This window comes from Manacus vitellinus, unplaced genomic scaffold (assembly GCF_001715985.3).
Source record: "Manacus vitellinus isolate BGI_N305 unplaced genomic scaffold, ASM171598v3 scaffold_4_pilon, whole genome shotgun sequence".
In the NCBI taxonomy this organism is placed as follows: Eukaryota; Metazoa; Chordata; class Aves; order Passeriformes; family Pipridae; genus Manacus; species Manacus vitellinus.
The window spans coordinates 1,530,186-1,554,788 of record NW_021940604.1 but is presented as its reverse complement, the minus strand read 5'-3'; the positions used below and the strand labels follow the sequence as shown (position 1 = coordinate 1,554,788).

At 40.1% G+C, this 24,603-nt stretch overlaps 1 protein-coding gene across 1 annotated transcript; it reads right to left on the bottom strand.

Annotated features, from left to right (window-relative positions):
* Positions 1–70: 70 nt before the first annotated feature.
* Positions 71–23,000, bottom strand: RAB32 (RAB32, member RAS oncogene family). The gene is made up of 4 exons (XM_018078384.3): positions 22,910–23,000; positions 22,101–22,565; positions 4,953–5,230; positions 71–2,492 (listed from the first exon to the last, which is right to left on the bottom strand). The coding sequence occupies exons 1-4, from the start codon at positions 22,998–23,000 to the stop codon at positions 2,343–2,345; spliced, it is 984 nt and encodes a 327-aa protein (XP_017933873.2). The 3' UTR covers positions 71–2,342.
* Between the last annotated feature and the right edge of the window lie 1,603 nt (positions 23,001–24,603).

The window sequence follows — 24,603 nt, the reverse complement described above, 5'->3', positions numbered from 1 at the left end:
ACAGTTTAAGAGCAAAGTGTTCCACCATTCAATACATACTTTTTTCTAATATTTCCTTTTATCACCATATATCAAATGGTTACTCAGGCACTGTGTCTCTAAGAATGATTTAAACTATTTCCCATTCATGCAGAGGTTTAGAATTTACATACAACTGTTTGGGAAACAAAAAGTCTACCTCCACTGCTGTTTCCCCGGTAAAAGCAGGCATTTACATTTGTGCAGCTTTAATTAAAGTTTAGAAAAAGATAGTACACAGGAGATTAAACATCTTATCAAGAGTGAGTTTACAGCCTAAATGGAGTTGTTCAAGTGATTGAATAGGAAGATTATGGTAGGTTAGCCAGAAAGGTTAACAACTCAGACAAGCCAGCAAGCAAGGAACATGAATGGGATGCAACTTCCTTTCTGAAATGCTACAGGCTTTCAAAAGAAAAAAAGAGCAATCAAGCTTTACATGTCCAATAAGTCTGCACAAATCTAAAGGACATTCTTTACAGTGGTGTACAGTAGAAAGATAAGAGACCATGGACATAAATGAAAGTTACAAAGGTTCACACTAGTTAAATGCTCAGGGGACAGTCAGGCATTGAAACAACTTTCCCAGGCCCATACATTCTCCATTGTTTAAGACCAGACCCGGTGAACACCTAAGCACATTGCTATGACTTTGCTTGGAGAAAGATGTTGCCTTAGAAGACATCCTAAGAACTCTTATCTGAATTACTTTAGGATCTTAAGCTAATTAAACTCAGTTTTAGCCTATGCCAAGCCTTACAGTGGTAACTTTAAATAAACCTTTAACATAGCAGGTTGAAAATATATAAACTTTATAGAAAATAAAGTTGTTTTCAAATGTCAATGAAAGCAGTGTGGAACATATGTGAAGATTCATGTTCTCAAAAGCATACACCAACAACACACATAAGATGCCCCAAAATATTTATTCATTTATCTCTTAAAAAGTACATTACTCTTTAGAAAAAAAGCCTAAGAAATCTCAATACAGATTAAAGTATATCAAATCCTGCACATACTTAATTCTGATGTTTAAGGAAACATCAGTACCATCAAACCAAGCAAGATAAGACTTCTGAAGTCAGTAGCAATGAGGTACTGGGACAGAAGAAACCCTTAATACAAAGAGGTGCTTCAAAGCCTTTGAGCCAGGCAGAGCCAGAGTTCTAGAATGTGTTCAAGAACCATGAAATCTCTCTAATCCTTTTGATCTTCATTTGCTGCCAAAAATGCATGAGTGTTATAACAAAGAAGCATCTCAGTATACAGTTACAAACTGGTAAGCCAATTCATCAGTTCAAAGTAGGCAAAAAAGCACAGCACTGTTCTAAAACTGAAAGAGATAGAGTTTGGGGCAGGGGTTGACAGGCTAGCATGAACCAATTAAGCTATTTCCTTGAAGACATCTCTCCTTCCTCATGGTATTCAGAACCATCTCAATATAGAAGAAGAAAGAAGGAAGTTCATTATCACAGGACAGTAAGGTATGTACTTTTTGCACTCTTGGTAAAGTTTTCAGTGTTCAGTGCAGGAAAAAGTCACTGAATGTTTATTTCTGGATGTGCACACAGGTGAGTTTACCATAACTATGTGCCAGCAGTACAATTGTATCATTAATGTGTTTCATATGTAAAGTATTAGCTGAAAATATTCTGCCTTAAATGGCTGGAGATGCATTTTTGTTAGTATCTCCCCATGTCTTTCCCTTGTTAAATACAATAATTTAACCATCTTGGTTTTACTTAGTGGTAAAAGCCATCTATTCCACTCAGTCCTAGTGATCACAGTAGGAAAGATACCTCCCATCTGTCATTGGCCCCTTCAAGATTTCTAGGATGTTTCAGTCCAGGACAACTAGCAATGAGACAGACCCTCACAGTGGGGGATAATAAATAGGGACAATTGTGCAGGTGAGAAGGCTAAAGTGGGACATTACTGGTGACAAAGGAAAAGTTTACTTTAAAGGTGCAAGTGTCTATTCAGCTAAAACCTTGACAAGTGAGTCCTATTTGGAATGTAGCATATCTCATAGAAGCACTGAATGTTGTCTCTGTTCCTTTTTAGGAGTATAAACACTACCTTATGTTCTCAAGTAAGAAGACGCTAATCAGACTTAGATGCAGTCGCTGAAGCAAGTGGAATGATAATGCACAAGATACACAGTTTCATGCTAAACAAGAATATGTAAACACCCAAACGAGTCACCAATTCAGATAGTACCAGACACCCCATATGGATTGTCACAACGCAGCACCATAGCAGCATTTTGATTTAAGGAACAGTCTTGCTGCTCATTCCATCACATTTACTTAACAGTGGTAGCATTAGCAGCACTGTGATTTACTCTCTGCTTTCAGTGGGTCTAGGTCCAGTTTTGGTTTCCCCACATCATTCTCTTCATTAGGAAAGGTTTTGTAGTTGGCAAGGATGTTTTCCACCAAGAATCGAGCAGCTTCGTCTATGTTGATGTTGTCCTAAAGATGTTAAAAGCAAAGAATTCAGTGATTTTTTTGAAATAGTCACACGTTCCTATTAAAAAAACTGTCCAAAAAGAAAAACTTCCCTTCAGTCTCATCAGCATGACACAAACAGTTTAGATGCATCAGGTCATTGCTCACACACTTTTTTTTTTTTTTGAAAAAAAGTTACCAGAAAGGTTTGAGACAAAACTATTCACCCATATTACAAATTGAATACTGTGACTCTAATTCAGTAGGGAGTCAGGGATATAAATGTCACCTGCATATGGAAGACTCACAAATGCCAAAGTGCTTTTCTGCATCAGGACAGATCACAGGTAATTACACTGCATTGTCCATAGTGTTGTAAGAACTTTGGGGGCCTTTTGCTGTTTTTGCTGCAGTTTGGATGCACTTATATATGTAAAAGGACCTTTTCCATGAGCCTCAAAGTCACAACTATTTTCAGGTGCTTCATCTACCCACTGTACATATTCTTATGCATGCTTTGAGAAGTACCTTCACATACACTCTAAAGAAGGTCTGTATGCAGAATACCTAGTGATGTGCTTTGTCAGGATATCCCAGTTACTGAGGGTCTAAGCTGGCCCTAATACCAAAGGGTCTTTGGCCACAGGTTTAACGTTGCCGGGCCACCTGTTACTTCACCACAGGGCTGCCATGTTTGGAACTGCTCATCTTTGGTTCTAAAGGAAATACCAGCCCTGTACACTCTTCTGTTTCTCTAATTGTAGATCTAAACTCTACATGAGCAAGGTTGGATCGTAAGAACATTTGACCCATCACTACTGCACTTTACAAGCTTGTGATTGTCAGCCACAAACTGCTTTTGGCAGTTTACAGATAGGCACTTTCCTCTGCCCAGAGCAGAGAAGGATTCTCTTCATTTTTGTGTAAAGATGTCCATAAGATATTTCTATGAATACTTATACTGTCTGCAGTTCTTTCACTTTTAATATTCTTCCTACAGAGTGGGACCTGTATTACTGAAGACTAGACTGAAGATTCAAGTATCAGTTACAGCAGAAAGGCAAAAGCAAATTAACAAGGTATTGAAGTGAGCAGGACTTGAAACCATAAACTGATTTGGCATGCTCAGAAAACAAGAAAGCTGTCCTGCATTTTTGCTAAGCTCTTTTAATTACACCTCTTCTGCATCCTAAAGTCAATTCATAACTGAGCTATGACTTATTATCTCGATTTTCCTCTGCACCAAGAACCTTGTTTTATACCATCATGTCTTAAATGCCACCTAAAATGCAAGCTATCACTACACTTTCACATTAGGTTTTGTTCCAATGTTACTTGCATTTATTTTCACCCCATGATGAAGCTTATAAATAGCAGTTTTATGGGTAGATAAAGCTTCAGGGAAGACGTAACCCAAAGCAGAACCTTGGTATTCTTTTTGAGTATAGAGAGCCTTAAAAAATGAGTTTTTAGTTTTTAGATGAGTGAGTTTGCAAATATTTGTTCCAATGCAAACAGATTCTTAGCTAATTTAACTAGTTCTTTTCCCTGTGTATCGTTCCTTATTTCAAAGTGATCAAGAAGCAACTTTTTACTTTGTTTCCAATATTCTTCTTACAGACTTTTCTTTAAAAGAGTTGTTGAAGCATCATTGTGTGACATTCAGCAGCAGCAGCTACAGAAAGTAGACAAGCCAAGGGAAAAGTGGGACCTTGAGGCTTAGCTTACTCTATAAGAGTTATCAGCCAGATCAGTAATCTGGTCTGTCAGCCACAGTCTTGATCTAGAGCAATCTTTCATTTTAAGAATTAGTTGAGCTTTAAGGAAATGCTGGATTTCATTTCTAACTAAGCTGCCGCAAGTTTCTCTCTGCATTGATAAGTCCACAGACTACAACTGTACAGTATATGAAATCCCTCAAAGTTAACTGTTTGAATAAAGCAGCTGTCTTTCTTAAATTGCTATACAGAACAATTTGTTTTGCATCCAGTTCAGTCTTGACATTGCCTGATAAAACAGAAAAGTGCTTTAGCAACGCTGTGGGTAGGTAGTAATAAGTGAGCAAACTTTACTTCAAGTCTTGCCACTTCCTACCTACAACAGTGAAGACAGAAGTTATAATTCTAAAAACTGCACCTAAAGATTACCTGTATCTTTTAGATAGTTTGATCAGCGTTTAGTAGGGTTAAAATCTAAAGAATGACTCTAATCCTCATGCATGCAAGATGAAAAAACATATCAAACTCAGATAATCAAGATCTCCAGAAAGTTTTAAGGGTCTCTGAATTTTAGATTTTAATCTAAACCAAATATGCCCCATCTTCCTCAGGAGTGAAGCTAGCCTGCACAACACTTCAAACTTTTGCTGAACACTGGAGATTTGACTGTCACTTCCTATACATAATTTTATTTCCTACATGATTATATTCATCCATTCTTACGCCAATACTCAAGAGACTAAAAACATGTTTCTATTATGCTCACCTTGGCAGATGTTTCAAACCATCCAACAAAGCCACCTTCTCTGCAGAACTGGTCCATCTGAGAGGGATTCTGGCTGCCATCTTTCTTCTGGTCACACTTGTTTGCAAGAAGAACAGCAGGGATAGGGCTGCCATTGGGAAGTAGTACTTTACTGTCCAAATCATGCTTCCATTTTGAAACAGCCTCAAAAGTGGAGCCTCTTGTGACATCAAAGACCACAAAAGCACCAACTGCCTCTTTGTAGTATACTCTGGTCATATTTCCAAAGCGCTCCTGGCCTGAAAGAGAAGACAGTGATCAAGTATATTTATATTGAAGCATGAACTGTATTCAGTGTAAATGGACTACTGTACCAGCTTAATTCATAAGTTTGGCATTTGGGTCTAGTCATCTAGTTCATAAAACACTGCCCCTTTTATCCTATGTCATCATGGCTAGGCTTCACGAACAAAGATTTAGGTATATGTAAGTTCATTGTAACAGTCATTATATATATTACACCTGACAAGTCAGGTGCTAAAGGTAGTTTGCAATCCCAACTACCACTTTGAATTTTTTTTTAAACTTATTTGTTGAGTAGTGTTCTTTGAGAAGTAATGCCTAAAACACTACCAGCACAGCTATACACAAATCATTCTTTCATCAAAAAATATCAAGGTTTATATCCAAATCTAGTTACTTCAGCTACAGATTTAAGCAAACTCAGCCTTTTGCTGAAGGGTGAGCAACAAGGGTTTCTGCAAGCTTCAAGGCTAACAGCCTTCAAAGCATCTTCTGAAGAAGTCACCTATATTATAGATTTTTCCTTAGGGATGAGTTCAAAAGGAGCTAGCTTAACAGTTTTAGCTAAACCTGCTATCTTTTACTTCATCTTTTAAGCCTAAGATTTTCTCTGGATCATTTTCCAACTATAGAAATTCTACAGCAATCCCAGGATTTCAAACAAGATTATTGGAATAGTTAAAGTACAATTAATCACAATGAAAATGCAGAAAAAAAAAATCAATCATCAGTGAGTAGAGTAAAAAAGCCTTTTCTTATTAAGAACAACTATTATAGTCAGTATACTTGAAATGTAGAATTAGAGTGTGCCAGTTCAGTTATTCTTCTGTTTGGGCAGTCAGGCCACGATGATATGTTTTGATACTTGAGTGTATAAAACTTGAGTGTCTATATACTTGAGAGTATACTTGAGTGTCAAGTCCTAGCACGTTGTTTTGGAAGTTTGGGCTACTAAAATAGCTTCCTGTTTTGTTTGGAAGAGTTCACTGGGAAAAGTAGTCCCTGCACTTTATGATGTAGGTTTACAGTATATCATGACTTCAGGTTTTACCACTTAGTGGATATGAGGTTTTGCAATACATAAAGTACGAACTGTATTTGGAAACCTAGTTGTCCTGTTTATAAATGTTCAAGTCCACCTTTGATTAGCAAGGGCAAACAGATACAAGGAGAACTGGGCGTTATCTTCTCATAAGGAGCCAGAAATTCAATAGGTGAAGGAACTTCACAAGGGATCCTGTTCAGCAGCATGCTTTCCTAGCTCAACTGTCTCTTTTTAATATCAGTACTTTGGTGTATGATTAGCTCATTCCCTACAGACATTTTCTGAAAAGGTTGCCTAAGCAGCTGTTAGAATTGCCTGAAAGCAGCAGCAGCTGCAGTAAATTTCCAGAGAACTATGAAGAAGCTGACTTGATTTCTGACTGTTCCCTTTAAAGTACGATGCTGCATAAAACAGCATCGGTAGATAGCATATTCTTCAGAATGGAAATGACACATGAATTACTTCACTACCAGCTAATTACTGCATATGAGAACAAGCAGCATCCAAGAGGAAAGTTCTGATCTCCCTATTCAAAGCTCAAGTTTTGAGGCAGAATTTATGCCATGGATTCTAAGGCCAGGCACCAAGACTGCATCTCTGAGACTATGACACTGGAAGAGCCACATTGCTAACTAATACAAGTCTCCGAAAGAGTGTATACAAGTAACTCACTTTGTCTCCCTAGGTCTTTCCAGGCTGGACTCTTACGCCTAAAAGGTATTTCTAGTATAGCCTTACTGCAAAATGTTGTACCATGTGACCACAGTTTTCACAAATCAAATACCGTTAGCAAAGAGTTAGACCAGAAGGTTTTTACTGCTTCTGGAGGCCAATTGTGTCACTTCCAAAGAAGCTTTACCTTTCAATTGTGGGGATTTTGTTGTTTTGGGTTTTTTTAATGGAGTTCTACACTCAAATTTAGTTATATTAAGCCAGCCACTGCATAGGGTACCACATAAGCAATGAGGAGCTCCTTGTAAGCTTCCCCTTTGTTTAGCTGTCAGTCTAACAACCAGTTCCTGCCATTTGGGAACACTTCGGACTACGCTAAAGTGCTTGAGTCTTGTGTCCAATTCAAGTAGTATATCCCTTCACATCATAGGACAGATCCACAAAACAAACAAGTGTAATCTCAAGGTCTACAATGCTCTATACCAACTCAGTCTTCTACAGAAAGAGTTCTTCAGCCCTGAAATGGTGCAGAAATGAACACCACTTGCTGTTATTTACATGAGACTGAACATGAATCTGAAGCAGCAAGGGAAACAGTCTCATTAGTCCTCCCTAATGGAAGGCTGGGGGGCTTTCGATCTTTAATTAAGGCTGTAAGTTTTTCCAAAAACTTGCTGAACATTTACATAAGGAAATTAAGTTTTATTGATTAGTTGCAGAAAGGGTTGCTATACTGTTACTAGCAAGGAGTAGACCCAGCACAATCACTACATATGAAAAGTTATTTCAGAATAGCAGAAAAAGTTATCAGGCAGTTACCATTTCTCAGATAGCTGAGTATGCTGTAGGTAAACACGGCTGCAATCAGTTACCACAGTGAAGGACACCACCATTGACTGAATCCCTTCCCGCCTACTGCCCTCCCATCCAAAACAGTTTTAAAGAAACACACCTAGCAAGGCAACCATACTAGCCTCCTGTAGCAATAACCTCTGCCAAAACATGCACAATAGTGCATTTAAGGTGTACAAAAGAGGTCAAATTAGTACAGCATTACATATAATCTTTCAAAGAAAAAAAGTTACAAAGTATAGCTCACAACCAAACTTGACAAAGTCCTAAACACCACCAAATGGCTTATCCTAGAGAAATACCAGGGGATCTAGCCTTTGCCAGAAACTCTGATCATCACTCAGGTAAGTTTTCTATTCCATTTCCTAGAAAGTCCCAACATTTTACCATAGTCTGTCTTCCCCACCCACCTGGCCCAATGCTTTTACACACAATGAGCTGGAGAGCTGCACTAACCAAGGTTGCCTGGCAGGTGGTTCCTTGACACTGGTGACTTCTCATGCCCCAGTATCTCCCAGCCTATGTGAAGCTTCAACACCCTGCAACCGTCAGCCAGATATGCTGTACCAGAGAGGCAACAACAGGTTTGCAGCAGAACTACCAATTCAGACCAACTGAATCCCATCATGGCCTCACCAGGAAAGGCCACTGTAAATGAGGTTGTGCTGCTAACTTGAAGACTCAGGAATTCTAGAATAATGCAGATGCCTTGTACAAGGTTAGCCTTATACAGTGGTTTTTCTCAATGCATAGTACGACAGCAGTTTTGGTAGGAATGCAAGCCTGCGGGGATGTTACTTTGTACTCTATAGCAACCACTTTAGAGACCATGGACTTCAGCTGTCCAGAACAATCATTTAAGTATTATTTCCAGCAGGCTTTATTGATAGAATTTAAAACTCTTATAGTACTCTCTTACAGTTTTAGATTTGGAAAAACATTAATACATATTTTTCTACAATTTTAATTTGAGTGAAAGTAGAAAACTTACATGCATTATCAGCATGAAAGTTTCTATCTTTACGTATAAGATTTAAGCTTTATGTTAGAAGGATTTAATATCTCCCTTAAACACACATAAGCTCAATATCATTGTATTTTTAGAGATAAATGCCTTTTAATAGGTCAAATACAGCCCAGTATGAGTGCTGCCTTTTCTAAAGTAACCCAAACTCCAAACCAGTTTATTACAGGCTGTTTTCACCTCTAGAATTCATTCACTAACAAGAAATCTGACCTGAATACTAGCTTACAACTGCTTTTCCATCGTGTCTGGAGGCCTAATGAGGATGGATATACTCTATTTCATAGAAAGAAGACAGAAACAAGAGGTAAGAGTTTTGTTTAGTAAAAGGTATATGGCATGAGGCAGGAAGAGAATTCCATTTCAGCTAAGAGGAATTTCTTTACAATCGTGTCACTACTGACAATGCACACGCTAAGCTTCTTGTAGGGGGATGAAGAGTATTCAAGACCGCCTTTTGAAAATTTAACAGGACTTTCAGGCAGAGCTTTTGTGAGTGCTTTTCTGCTTGCAAAAAAACCCAAAAAACTCATACAGAAAAAGCAAACTGTAGAACACACCACTCCTCCAAAGTCAAGTCTGATCATCATTCTCTTTGTTCTTAAAACTAAATGTCTCAATTTCTGCCATGCACAGTTAAGATATTTGTCATGCCCCTTCCTATGTCCAGCAGGATGTTTGCTGTACTCATTTCACCATGTGTGACAATAGTCTTGAGCAATGCAGAAAGAGGATCATACCCCCAGAGAAGAAAAAGGCTAAAATTGATCAGATTAAACTAGACTTAGAATCTCCAGTGTGTATAAACTTGGAAAGAAGAGGGAAGGAAGAAAACTACTTGCTTACTACAACAGTATAGAAAGGACATCACAAGACCAACTATTTTGGTAGGTCTACTGCCTTGACATAAACCTGATGGTACCACAAAATATACTTTGTGTTTTAGGGATTCAGGTATAAATGAGGAGCTAAGCTATGGGACAGTCACAGGGATCAGAGGTTTTATTCAGAGGTGTGGAAGTGACTGCATGCTATGCAAAGTTTTGCATTCTCAACCACAAAATTTTCACATCTAAATGACTCTGCACATATTGTCACCATATTGTCCAGTAATTGCAACAACCTTAAGTGAAATACTTGCACAATGACATACACCAGGAACTAATACAGTTGCCTACAGCAACACTACAGGAATAAAGTTGAGTTTAGAACTGTATCAGAATTTGGGAGCTATTATTACTCTGCAGTTTACATTGTAATGGGGGATGAACTGTAAGTTAAAAACTACATGAAAAAAATATGGCCAGGTTTGAAGCTTTATCTTTGTCCCTTACTTCACAGCAAAAGATAAGTTACCACTGTAAAAGTCAAAAAGAGTGTCAACCTTGCCTTGAAGTGAGTGCATTTTAAAGAGTTTCTACAGCAATCTTTCCCAGTGTAAGAGAGAAACAACAGTGTCCTATTTATTACAGAAGTGACTTATTGTGGCAGTTGTTTCCTATAGTTAATAAAATATACCCTACAATCATACCATTATTTCTGCTCTTAATTATTCCTACATGATGGGAATCAGGGCTAGAAAAAGCAATTTAAATGTAAAAGTGACTGTTCAACATGCACAATATTGAGTTTGTCAGGGTCCCTTCTCCCAAATTACTTACTATAACTGTAAATCTTAATATGTAGTTTATATGAACTCATAGAACTTATTCAAAGAGCATAAAAGGGCCTATCTAGAAGAAGCTTCCCCAGCTATTATTTTTGTTATGAAGGTGACTGTTGCTTTACCTCTGTCAATACCAACAGTATAACAAGAGTCCCCCTACCTTGTAAAAAATCTAAGCTTAATCTTATCTGAAGCCACACAACTCAAAACAGAATTGTTTTAGTTGCATTTAAACTCTTAAAATATCTCATCCAGAATACCGATGGACAACTGGACAAAGTTCTTCAAAGTTCTTCTCTCGCAGATGTGCAAGATTCTAATAGTTTTAGAATCCTCCAGAAGCTGTTTCATTAATGAGGAAGAAAAAGATGACCAAGGGTTATAAAACCCTGAAAACTGGAAGAATTATGGAACAAATAGTTTTTTTTAATCGAAGTAACATTAGTTCAAGTCATCTTTAACAGGCTAATCAGCTTAATGGGTAGCCAGAGCTCAAAATATGATTTTAACAAGTTTGGCAGTTCCACATCAAATAATCTTAAACCACAGAGGTATAGTCTAGCCTATGTTCCCCCAAAGTCAATATACAACTACCTGAAGAGTTTTACTCCAAAGTTGTTTGCTGCTGTATTGACCACTGCAATGAAGTTTTGCATTTTTTTTCCTAGACCCCATAATACAGAGTTACCAAAAGTCTGATAAACAGTGAAAAGTCCTTAGTTTATAAATAAAGTCAAACAGCTCTCACCAATTTTATCCTTCAGAATACTGAAGACAAGAATTCAAATAGTTGAAAAGGCAGTTTAAGTTCAAAGAAGAAAGAAGGAATCTGCACACAAGAAAAGTTTTATTTATAAAACCAAAGCAAAACCCCCCAAAACTATCCAGCAATACTGCACTAGTAAAGAAAATAAACAGCAGATCTAGTGAACCAAATTCAGTTAGATCAAAATGCATAGAAGTATTATCCTGCTAGTGCATTTCACGTAACTATACACTGCAGTGAACAGGATGCTTATTAAGCTATAGTGACTTGTTGTAATAAACCATTTTTAGTCTGGACATACTTAAACATTCTCCTTCCATTGTGTGAGGGGTTCTCAGATCAGCTATTTACCATGACCACTAATAGTCACTCATACCAAAATTCAAGAAGGGTCACTAGAGACAATCAGACTAACTTTAATTTGACTGCCAAAACCATGGCTCTTAGGTCCTTGCTATCAACTACTCTGACCTTATTGGCCACACAGCATACAAGCACAGTGCTAGTATCTGGGCTTCAGTGCCAAACTCCACAAGTTAATATTTTCAGTCACTTTTCAGAACCATGAGACATTTGTGCTTTTATTCAACCTAGACAGTAAAAATAGCACAACTGAACAATAAGTGAAACACCTTTTCTTTTTTCCAGGAACAGCTAAGTGGCATTACCTCATTTACTATTCCAACTCTCAAATAATGTCATTCAGTGCAACTGATTTCAGCTAAAGCACCATCCAAAACAACTGGGCACACAGACCAATCATCTTGCTGAGTTAGAACCACCATCACTTTCAAAACTCACTTAAGTCCTTAGGAGCTACATGCAAGAAGAGACCACACTTTGGATGCTAGCTGGATGTCTGGTACAATACAGTAAATATCCAGAACTGCCCTGAGGATGCATCTCCTAGTTCTTCAAACATCTAATGTACATTTGAGCATCACCAGGATCAGGAGCTGACCAAGGTTCCTTTCTAGAGCAATAATAAACATGCTACTGGCAGGTTACCATTGCTGACAGCCTTCCTCCATCTTTCTGAACCAGCACATCTTGTCCCAGAACTTGTCTTACCTAATTAGATTGGATCTGTTATTCTGCAAGAAGTAGGTTAACCAAACCACTGTCAGTATTACCACTCATGTTCAACTGTGTCTACCTGCTTTTTCCCATGGATAGCAGCCATAGATTGAGAGTAGGCAGACTCCAAGACTGTCAGTCCTAGATGGCTCTCCACTCCTCACTCTTACCCATCTCAGCTATTAGTGCAAAGTTGCCATGTTAAAACCAGAGGTGTTGAACAACACATTTATCTAATGACATAGACAAAGGGATTGAATGCACCCTCAGCAAATGTTCAGATGCCACCAAGCTGAGTGGTGCTGTTGACACATCTGAAGGATGGGATGCCATTCAGTGGGACCTGGACAAGCTTGAGAAGTTGGCCCATGGGAATCTCATGAGGTTTAACTAGACCAAGTGCAAGGTGCTGCACCTTCATCAGGGCAACCCCCAGTATCAATACAGGCTGGGGGATGAACAGATCGAGAGCAGCCCTGGGGAGAAGGACTTGGGGGTGCTGGTGGAGGAGCCAGCAATGTGCACTTGCAGCCCAGAAAGCCAACTGTATTCTGGGCTGCACCAAAAGCAGTGGAGCCAGCAGGCTGAGGGAGGTAATTCTGGCCCTTTACTTTGCCCTTGTGATACCCTACATGGAGTATGGCATCCAACATCAAGAGCACTGAGACGGTAAGTGTTCAGAAGCTAGGCATCTGATTTCCACTATGAACTCTGACCACATCTATCATCCTAATAGCAAAAGCGTAACATTCTCTCTCACAAAGATAGAATGTCTTCCTCCAGCAATTGCACAGATCTTACAGGGAATTTTACAGCAAGACTGATAAACTTTTCATTGCTACCCATAGCCTTGGGCTAATCTAATGATTTAACTGTCCAAAGTGAGTTTAGCACCTTACTATCTTGTCTTTAAGAAGTTTAGAGGCAATACCCTGCACTTACAGTTCAATGGGTTTTGCCCAACATCAAGCATATAATATGCAGCAGTATGACAGTCGTATTTGTACAAGAAAGTTCCACCTATTTTGCTTGCATCTCTGCTAAACAGCAAGCAAGAGAGAAAGTCCCTGTTTAAGCACTAGATTTCCATCCCCAGAAGAGCAGAGTTCAACCAAACTAAATGATTTCTAACTAGCTGTCAAATGCAGCACCTATGGAACAATTCTCATTGCATTAGTATACAAAAAAAGTTGACTGTCCAATTAGTGCCGGTAACAGCATGAATTCATACTTCCTACATTGCTTTAACAAGACTTGCCCAAACAAGTCATGGTCAGAGTTAAGCTATTTCCTGCCTGACACCTTCTAATCCATATCCTTTGGTGCACTGCCATGCAGCCAGAGCCGCACTGTGTACTGTGTACTTAACGGTGATGCTTCACGGCACTACAGCATTACAAAGGAGAACAATTCTAAAGTCAGTCTGTCTCAAGAACAACTTTATCACGAGATTTAAAAAATGTTAATCTCTAAAATGGTCAATGTGTCATGGCACATTGTGTGTGATTGGAATTTTGTATCAAATAGCTGCCACTTTACCCAGTACTCTAGTCAAGGAGCATTTAAAGAACAAGTTCCCATAAGCTGTTTGCAGTGACATTCAGAGGCTGCTTTTAAATCTATTATTTGAAAAGCTTCTAAAATCCATACAATAAGGAATATTGGTTTTCATTACCTGCTAATGTAAAAGACACTGCTACTGAAAGTTTGCCAGCCTTCTAAACAGAGTTCAGGCATTTATTTCTAAAAAAGTTCTATAAATCCCTGAAATTCCATCATTTTTCAAGATGTAATATAATCCCATTTATCCTTTTTCTGTGTTTCCATAGCCAGATGAGAACTTTGAACACTGAGCATTCTACCACAGGCTGCTTAAGAAGCATGCTGTGCTTTGTAGTCACTGGTTACTGCTCCTCATGTTAGATGTGCAAGAATTTCACAAGAGATATTCTGATGCTTTCATGGAAAAATATAAATAGAAATTCCCTTACTGCAAATCACTTCCTTCTAACATGGCATATCATGGTTGAACTTCTGAAGCAAGTATTTGGAGGGAACTGTTTACAGCAGACTACAAGAGCAAGGCAATGGTTACCACAGGAGTTCGTGGAAGATCTCTGACAGCTTGAGACTGAATCTCAGTGGCTGAAGGGAAGAATCTTGGGTTTTTTTACAGCATGCTGGAGCCTTTTCTGAAACCAGGCTCCTAGGATTATTTTCTCTCCTGTATTTCACAGGTAATCAGTTTATCCCTTTACAGCATTTGCAAGCTCATTGTACTCGTGGCTGTGCACTTCAGTAACACCCTGTCCTAGTGTGCATACAAAGAAAATCAAACTGGTAAAAGGCAAAGTGGAAATGTAAATAAGGTGAAGTACCAAGATTCTGAAGCTACAACACTGATGCAAGGAGAGTTGATAAAGCCTGATTTACATTCATGTAAACTCCATGCATTAAAAAAAGTATATATTCAATATTGTCTATACCAGTTTGTCTCTGAAGGATAATGAGTTTGACTTGTCAAACCAGCTTAATTTCTACTTGAGTCAGTATTACATGAAAGGCAAGAATTTAGCTAATACTTGCCTCAGAACAGCTTATGATCCACATAAGATAATTATTGCCACAAAGCTTTCTAGTTTGTTTTATAACTGAATACAAAAATTAGTTATGTTGTGTGATATATACTGTTTTCCCTCCTCTCTACTGTATTGCACATAAGAATTTAAGGTAGCCCCTCCACCATTTGAGTGGTACAAATTTGAGGTACATCCATCCATCCTTTATTCTCTGTGCTTTTTACAAGATCACAATAAAAATGCTTTGCTAATACTCTGATACAAAGCTTCTGAACAACTGCTGTAACATGAACCTTTGCTATTTGGAAATAAGGCTGAAGCACCATCTATCCCATAGAGTTAGCTCAAGCACTAAGTTCCTTTTTCATCATTGACAGAAACTAAGAGTACCTGCATGACAAATACTCTGAACTTTCTTTTAAGCCTGCGATAGATCACATGGTCTTCTCAAAACACATCTTTAACCCCATTTCTTGTAGAACATGTAGAAAACCCTATGAGGAAATTCTAAGCTTATTTCCAAGACACTCAAAGAACATCTGTCTCAATTCTACCACTTGACTGTAAGTTAACTGAAAAGTCCTGCCTTGCATAATCAAAATTACCATACTAAACTACCTTACAACACCAACTTCACCACAGCAGCACTTCCCACACGCTTATGGAATTCCATCAGCACACTGGCTTTAAGTTTAGCTCAAGACAACATACACAGTACTTGGAGTTCCTACATAGCATAGTACTAAGCAAAAGAACCTTCACTGATATGATTTGGTACCCCACTGATAAAACACAAAAAGCCCTTCATCAGCAAGACCAATAACTATACCTCGCTTGAGAGCATTTAATTAAAAGTACACCTAAACAGAGGAATTCCTGAAAAAGAAAACATCCAGAATTTGTTTGTATTCAAGGATGTCTAAAAGCTGGAAACAGACCAATAAACCCCAAGTTTAAACATGTTCAGCATTTATTTGGATACTTTGCTGTAGAGCTCCAAGCACAGTCAGTCATTCTCAACTGATTTCTCATAACCCTAATCCAGCTATTCCAGAAGAGCCATAAGAAAGGACACCCACACAAGATTTCCCACAGAGGGGTGGTTTCTAGATGGAAACATTCAGTACACCTTCAGTTCTGTTTCTTGCCTCTACTGCTTCTATGTCAGTGTTCAAAATCTTTCAACATGATCAGGCCTTCTACTTCCCCTCTTCAAACTTCATCTACTAGTCTTGCATGTTTCCAGCCAACACCATCTTTACATAAATTTTCTCTTATGAGATTTATATTTAAACATGTGTGAACAGGAAGCATTCAGAAATTAAGTCACAAGTCTTTCACGTCTTCTTCATGAGTCTGTAGACAGTCACATAAAAGGTTCTCCAACCCTGACTAGGAGTTTTTTGACCTGCATCATCTGCTAGCAAAATGATAGCACTCCCATCTCCACATGAAGGCAGCTGCATCTGGAACCTTCATCACCATATAAACTAGGAAATAACCTCAGAGAAAACCTACCAGTTTCTGAAAAAGGTTGGAGCTCCAAGTTCCGTATACATTTCTCATGCAGTTATCTATGTGCAGGTTTTTCACTCATAACATATCTTTATAAGTGAGGAAAAGCTCCCCCACAGTTGGGGCCAGGTTATGCGTGGATTGTCCTGCCTCCACCCTATGCTCACTTGTGCTAGGCACACAGCTAAGCAATTTTTTTCATTTTTTCTTGGCAGGAGTTGCCATTTTAATCCCTTCAAAATGTGTTGCGGGCAAGGACAAGTTGTTACAAGAATACCTTGACTACCTTCAGAGACTGCTGCCTCCAAGCTCTTCATACTTGAGAGAGACTCCTCTGCAAAGCAATTGAAGAGTATATGTCTCTATGGCACAGAGCTGTGTATGGATATGAAATGGCAGAAGTTTTCTGGTTGCTCCCTATAGACTTTCAGGGATGCATTAATGTCACTTAAGGCTTATTTTAGACCTTACCTAAAAAATAAGTTAAATCAGTCCATAATTCAAGAAACAAGTTAATGACCTGGTACATAGAAGCAACTTGGCAGCCTTATGACATGCCAGTGGCACAAAAGCAGACAGAGAATAACTGGAATATAGAGCTGCTTGAAACTAAGGGTTTTCACATGGAGGTACACTATCTCACATACTAGGACAGCCTGAATGCCTTTGAAAGTCAACCACATCCATGGTTTCCTGAACTCTTTCCCATTTCTCATGGCTTCCTATAGATAAGAGCAAGTAAACTTTCTAAATAAATTAGAAGTTTAACATCAACTCACATACCTAACTCATTTGTGAGTGCTAGAAAAGATGGGTTCTTTCAGCTCTTCTTCAACTTAGTATGAACTTTGTCTGATTTCTCCATCCTCTTGGGGACTGGTATATACCTTTAGTTAAGAGTTCAGATCTTCTCAAGGAGACAAACAAGGTTTTAGTAACAAATTTGCATGCTACAAGTCTTATCATTCAACTCCTGAAAGCATGTAGAGCAAATTTAGACCACCAAACTACAGTAACTCCTCTTCTGTTTGGCCTATTTCATAGCCACACTCTTCCACTTAAAGCATTACTTCATTTTAAATAAATATTTTTACAAGGAAATTCTAATACAGTCCTGGAAGAAGGATGCTATTACACTGAAGTTAATTCAGAATTGCTCAGCCAAAGCTTTAAAATCAAATTTGTCTACCAGTTGCCGTTAGTGGCATCCTTCATGAGAAGCCAAGCTCAAGTGGTCATCTATGATCTTTACCACTCCTGCCGTCCAGCAATTTGCATGTTCGTACAGGCTGACGTGAGTGACAGTGATAGTCAATGTGATCATAAAGCAGCAGCTAATGCTACTCAGTTGCTGGTTTCATTAGATCAGATCAAAAGTTTCTATGATATAGAAAATCCTTAAAGTGTTCTCTCAGTATCATCTAAGTTTCATCAATAGGCTAGATACACCTCCTGACCACATTGTGGTCAGTGCAGTATACTTATTAACACAGCATGTTTGTCAAGTAGCAATCTCTAGTGTATTGAAACAGACTGTAAAAGAGCTTCCATATCATTAGGATTTCTTTGGTTTGCATCTCTTTACCACAATGACTCATTCCTATGTCCTATTTATTTTGCCAATCATTTATGCCCTTTGATCAAGGCAGTTAACCTGTTTCTAACACTTTCAGAATTTATCCAGAAAGAGAAATTGATCACTACTTCACACATCAAGATTTAAATAAATAAATAAATAAATAAATATAACAACCAAACAAAACACCCAGGAGTAATGCCTAAGGGCAGCTAAGGTTTAGAAGCTTTACTCCTGTATGAACAGGCATGTAATCTATCCAGCTTTTTTCAGAATACTTCATGCCAAGTAGTATGAAGTACCAACATAATTTGACAGTGACTGATCAGTCTTACTCCCAAGCTTTTTCATGTCCATTATTCAAGGTTACAATTGATGTCTAAAACTAAAATGCGTAACTCTGAAATACATAGGTCTATGTAAAACAGTATGCTTCCTCTCCCTTCATCACTTCACATTCCCTCCCTTTTGATGCTGCTGCAAAAATTTGCATTCTTTTGTACCTTACAACAAGGCGGCTATTTTCAGAAAAAAAAAAATAACATAGGCAGTGTACCATTGTCATGCTCCATTTGATAGAATTATCACTAAAAAAAAAAACAAAACCAAAAACTAAAACAAATCCTCAGCTAGCACAAGAATTTGAAGTCACCCAGGAACCTGCTGCATTGCAATACACAGCACAACATAGCACAGTATCTGCATTATGGTCTTAAGTTGATGAATGAACTAGATGGTCAGTTCTTGGCATTGACTTAAGTACAAAACCTTAGACTGTTGCATCCAGGTCTTTAAGGAGACCTTTTTATGATGAACTGTTATGTACACTGATCTAGCGAAAAATAAGCATCATCAATCATAGAATTGACCGTGTTGGAAAAGACCTCCGAGATCATCAAGTCCAACCTTGATCCAACACCACCGTGGTTACTAGACCATGGCACTAAGTGCCAAATCCAGTCTCATCCCTCCAGGGATGGTGAATCCACCACCTCCCTGGGCAGCCCATTCCAATGCCTGATTACCCGCTCTGTAAAAAATTTCTTCCTAATACCCAACGTAAACCTCCTCTGGCACAGCTTTAAGACCATGCCCTCTTGTCCTAATGCTGGTTGCCTGGGAGAAAAGATTGACACCCATCTGGCTACAACTTCCTTTCAGGTAGTTGTAGAGAATGATGAGGTCTCCCCTGAGCCTTCTCCAGGCTAAACAACCCCAGCTCCCTCAGCCTCTCCTCACAGGACTTGTGCTCGAGTCCCTTCACCAGCCTTGTTGCTCTTCTCTGGACCTGCTCCAGCACCTCAATGTCCTTCCTGAACTGAGGGGCCCAGAACTGGACACAGCACTCCAGGTGTGGCCTCACCAGTGCTGAGTACAGGGGAAGAATCACTTCCCTGGTCCTGCTGGCCACACTGTTCCTGATCCAGGCCAGGATGCCATTGGCCTTCTTGGCCACCTGGGCACACTGCTGGCTCACGTAATCTCTCTTTCTATGCACAAGGGTTAGATTTTAATTCAGAAGCCTTTCTAAATGCATCAAAATCAATTCAGCACCATATTGCTTGCAGGGAAGTCACATGTAACATTACTTACCATAAGATTCAGATCTTTTCAAGAGATCTAAAGCTGTTTGTCTGCACACACCAAAAGACAAAATTATCTACGTGAGCTGTTGAAAGCCAGAAGACGGCTGGGCTGACGAGTTAAAAGGGAATGACTATCACATGCTCAGGCACTGTGCTACACACTTCAATAAAGTGCTTTAGAGAATATGTTCTATGACTATATAGAAGCCATCTTCAACTTGGTTTTTTAACTAATAACTTCAATATAAATCTGCTGACATCTTCAGGTATTTGGAAATATTCCTGACTCTGTACATAAACAACTTCAGAACACAATCCCAGGCTGAGGACTTCAACAGTTTTAAGACCATCAAATAACTCATATGGATATTAAGACACTCTTTATTTTAATTATTAACTCTGAGATGTCAAGTGCTATAGTAGTCCAAATTGTCACTCTCACGCTGGCTAAGCACATGCCAATCAAAAATGATTAAGTCTAAGATTACTTCCCTTCTTGGTCTTATTTTTTTTATTGGGGGAAGAACCCTCAGCCCCTTGAAAACAGAATAGCCTGAACTACCAGATTAGACTAAGAGTTTGGAGTGCAAATTGCAGAACAGTTGTATCTTCCCATTTTTGCTAGGGAAAGACTAGCCAGGGGTTTCATACAAAAGTACTATGAAATAAGAAAAATATTTCAGTGACAGGAAAAAATTTAATTCTTAAATCTATCAAATATTAGCACAAGCTTCCAGGGATTAATTAGAAGCTCTTAACTCAGTCTTTACCTATAAGTTTCAAAAACACGCTAAGGGCAATAATCAAGAGTGAAAAATACTGTCTTCTGGATCTTGAAATTAACATATGGATATATTGATGTAACAAAGAACCTATTTACATTTTGGGAAGTTCTAAGTTACAGCTAAGTTTCTGCCTATCCTGTTGAAATGGGTTGCTTTGGAAAAACATACAGCCTGCCCCAGGCTCAGTGATTAAGGACTGAAAAGAAGTCAAATGCAAGCATGGCAGCCTGCCAAACCCCAGGATCCTGATAGCCTCCCTTCTCCTATCTTTGGAACCCCAGACTTGCTAAAATATACCCAGGGGATTGCAGCAGCTTGTACTGATACTGTTAATTGATTTACAGAAAGTTAAAGGAACACATCAGAAGAGAAAGCTTGCCAACATTTTACATGCTCTTCAAAACAGCAATTACAAAATATTTTCATTGGCCTTACAGGCCAGCAGCAGAAAGATACATGGGGTGTTTCGGCATATGGCATTAAGAAGCAGGCTTTTTAGTCTGAGGAATCACATTTGTAGTGTTTTAGAGCAGAAAGAAGAGAAGCTGATGTACAGCTGGTCTGCCACAGGGCTACAGCAGCCACACATTACACTTCCTAATTTCTGAGTTTCCAGCAATAAGGCACAGAGTTAATGGAAACAGTAACTACCAGGTTTTCTTCCTTGTGTCTTCCAGTAGCATAAGTTTAAACACCAGGATTTGAAATACATTTTCATATCCAAAATTGGATATATTCTGAACATGGCAGACACGGATGAAGAGAGCTGCAGGTTCATATCTGGGCTGCACACAAAACCAGAAATACAATACCAATCAAGGTGATTAAGGAGCTGACAGGACAGACTTCTTACAAGGCCACAGCAAAACAGAGATTGTTCTATGGCATTTAACACTGCAGCATAAGAAAAGTTAACCATGGTAAGTATACAGTTGGAATCTTTGAAATAGAGGTGTTAAATAACAGTTTTGAACTAGAGGAAAGGAATGATGCACAGTTTGCACAAGTGAGCAGGGCTTTTCTGCTTCCACATGCTCAAAGTACCTTCCTAATACACAAACTCGTTATTTGAATGTAGAGCTAAGCATAACAGAAGTTCCATTCCCTCACTCCACGTTTCAGGGACATAAGTTACTTTTAAATCAAGGAGGTGGCTCCAAACACACAAAGTTTAGCATACTTCTTTTGAGGACAATTTTAGCTATTTGAGTTACCTTTAACCTGTAAAGCATGCTTACTAAACATAACCTACTTGGAAAAGATATTTATTTCTTCTAGATGCATTACAGAGCCTTAACCATGAATTGATTTTAGCAGTAGCTGTAACCAAGGCCACTAGCGCCCAGACAAGCAGGTCAGGAAGAGCAATACGAGCAGGAACCCTCCGGGAGCTGTGGATCCGGCAGTCAGAGCAAAGCAGCTGCTTGAAAACTGCTACAAAACCCCGGGCCAAGCCAAGAGCCCCACAAAGTCAGTTAACATCAGCACACAGAGCTGCTAAAAAGCCAAAAACTTCACTCCCACGTCAAGACCTCCCTCTACTTATGCCTCAAGGCAGGCAAGAGAGGTTGCATGTAACAGGGGGAAGGAGAAAAACAAGAAAGCAGATTTCACTGTCAAAATACACTTCCGTCCGCAGAGGCCGTGACTCGGGCCCCCAGTAGACAGGTTCACAGCACCCTCGGGGCTCACCCTGCCGGGAGAAGCCCGCCTCGTCCCGTACCTGCTATATCCCAGAGCTGCAACCGCACCAGGGTCTTGCTGTCCCAATTGATGACTTTGAGCGCGAAATCCACGCCGATAGTGGCCCGGTAGTGCTGGGAGAAGAGCTGGTGCACGTACCGCTTGATAATGCTGGTTTTCCCCACGCCCAGCTCCCCGATCACCAGCACCTTGAAGAGGTGCTCCCGACACTCCGCACACGCCGAGCCCGCTTCCTTCCCCGCCCGGCCATCCTCGGCCCTCCCTCCCGTGGAGTGCGGGCGGAGAGGCCGGGCTGCCGGGGCCGCCGACTCTCCCGCTTCTAAACTTTCCCAACTAGCAACTTTCCTCCAACTTTCTCCAGCCGGCTCCCTGCAGGGCCGGCCCTCCCCGGGCGGGGGAAGACAGAGCAGGACAGAGGGAGGAAGGGAGAAAGGAACCCCAGCCACCACCTGACTGCAGTCACAGGACGCGGAAACTCCGCGGGCTTATACCAGCCCGGGGGAGGGCGGTGGGGAGGGGCAGGGGGCGGACCTGGCCCGCCCCGCCGCTCCGGGATGCCGGGTGGGAATCGGGACACAGCACGGTAGGAGCAGGTTTGCGTGTATCCCAGAAGCTGCCTCGGCTCCACGTCCGCCAGAGCGGGCGGGATGGGCTGGAAGCACTCGGGGAGAGCGGAGCGGGGTCGCGGCCGCAGGGGCCGTAGCGGGAGCTGAGCCTCGAAAGAGGGCTCGGACCAGGGAAGTTTCAGCTCCCCACCGGTGCCATCCTCTGCCCCCTTCTAGTGGTGCTGGCAGCGAAGTTTTCCCCCGATGAAGTCTCTGGAAACACTCGGGTTTTCTCCCCAGCGTTCGGCAAAGCGTGTTACGACAGAGAGGGCTTTATCAGGATGCGCGGCAAGTGGAGAGTTCCAGTGACCCATGCTGGCACCCCGTCGCCTCTCCGTTACCAGAAGCCGTCTAGGGGCCCTGTGGGTGCAGGGTGTTGCACCCCAGCCACCTCCCTGAGCTCACAGGCCCTGCAGTAAGGCCTGGGACTGGGCATGGGAAGGGTGGTGCTGAACTCGCCCTGTGCAAACAGGCAGCAGTGACGTAGCGTTGTGCACTCGGGCAACCAGGTAGAAATCACCTGCTCATCTGCAGGACTCCTATTAAACCCATTAAACACCTACGGCTAAAATTGTTCCCCTCCAGTTCCTAAACTGATCTAGTAAAATACTTTTTATCACTCTCTGGTTGTTTTAAAAATTATACCAGATAGTCCTAGAATCACAGAATGGCCTGGGTTGGAAGGGACCTTAAAGATCACCTCATTCCAACCCCACCACCATGGGCAGGCACACGTTCCAGTAGACTAGGTTGCTCAAAGCCCCATCCCAGCTGGCCTTGAACACTTCCAGGGATGGGGTATCCACAGCTTCTCTGAAACAGACACATAGTTAGAACCCAAAATAAAATAAGTTTCCAGTCCTTAGGACTATGCAGTACCATGTATGCAGATTGTAGGTGCCAGGAAAAAAATATCTTTACTAACATACTCTCCAAATGAAACACACAACCCCAGCTGTTTGTGCTTGCAATAAAAGGATGAAGTTGTGTGGCTAAGTGGCATTGTCTCCATGCTGTAATATTTGTTTATCATATAAATACTTTAACAGAACTATTTTGTGCTGGAGAACAATGACAGCCACTCCAAAACGGAAATATTATGTGGTTGTCTGGACAGCATGTGTGCACACAGGCTGGAAAGCCAAGCAAAGATCCGACTAACAGTGAAGTAATGCCTCCAGGTGGAAAGAAAGAAGTGGTTAAAATATATGGTAACTAATCTGTCAAACAATCATCAGTTACTTCTGATACTACAGCAATTTATTCCATATGCTAATTTCTTTGCTATGCTTTAAATCAATGGCTTCAGTAAAATGATCCAAACTTCTTCAGGTGGCTTGGAGAATACTTACTTCCATGTCATACAAAGATGGTGTATACAATGTAGATGGGAGTGGATGAAGATAATAGCTGTTTGGCAAAATAAGGCAAAATAGCTAGCACTCTTGGAGAAAAATTGTGTTTAGTGATTTTGGTTTAATTTTGTTAATTTAAATTGCTATGATATATTAACTTCATGATAATTGTTCCAAGTAGTGTTTACTTTCCCAGCAGTAATGACATCAGAATATAAGCTAGGAAAAGTCTGTAACTCAGTTTTTTTATTTTTTTTTTATGGAGGGTGGCAACGGTAACACAGGTTCCTGTCAAGAAATGAGACAAAAAAGAGACATTGTCACTAACTGAGAGGTTGAAGATGAATATGAGACTGTTATTTTATATTAGACTGTATATTAGAAAGTGATACTTTAACCACTATGCACTTTGGTAAACCTCTCTAACTGTGTTTAGACTGATGTCTGTTGGTTTGTGCACTGTGGTCCATTCAGACAGGGGATTTGTCTGGCATGCACTGAAGATCTCTGCCCAGACCAGTGCCAAAGTTTCACTCTTCTTGCAAAAAACAAGAGGGGATGG

Bases quoted from the DNA above. Each gene is read 5' to 3' on its own strand.
- RAB32 (XM_018078384.3), bottom strand. From the start codon at position 23,000: ATGGGTCACTGGAACTCTCCACTTGCCGCGCATCCTGATAAAGCCCTC. The intron at 5,231-22,100 runs GTACGGGACGAG...CTTCTCTTTCAG, and splicing joins GCAGCTCTGGGATATAGCAG to GCCAGGAGCGCTTTGGAAAT. The intron at 2,493-4,952 runs GTGAGCATAATA...TAACATCTTTAG, and splicing joins GGTTTGAAACATCTGCCAAG to GACAACATCAACATAGACGA.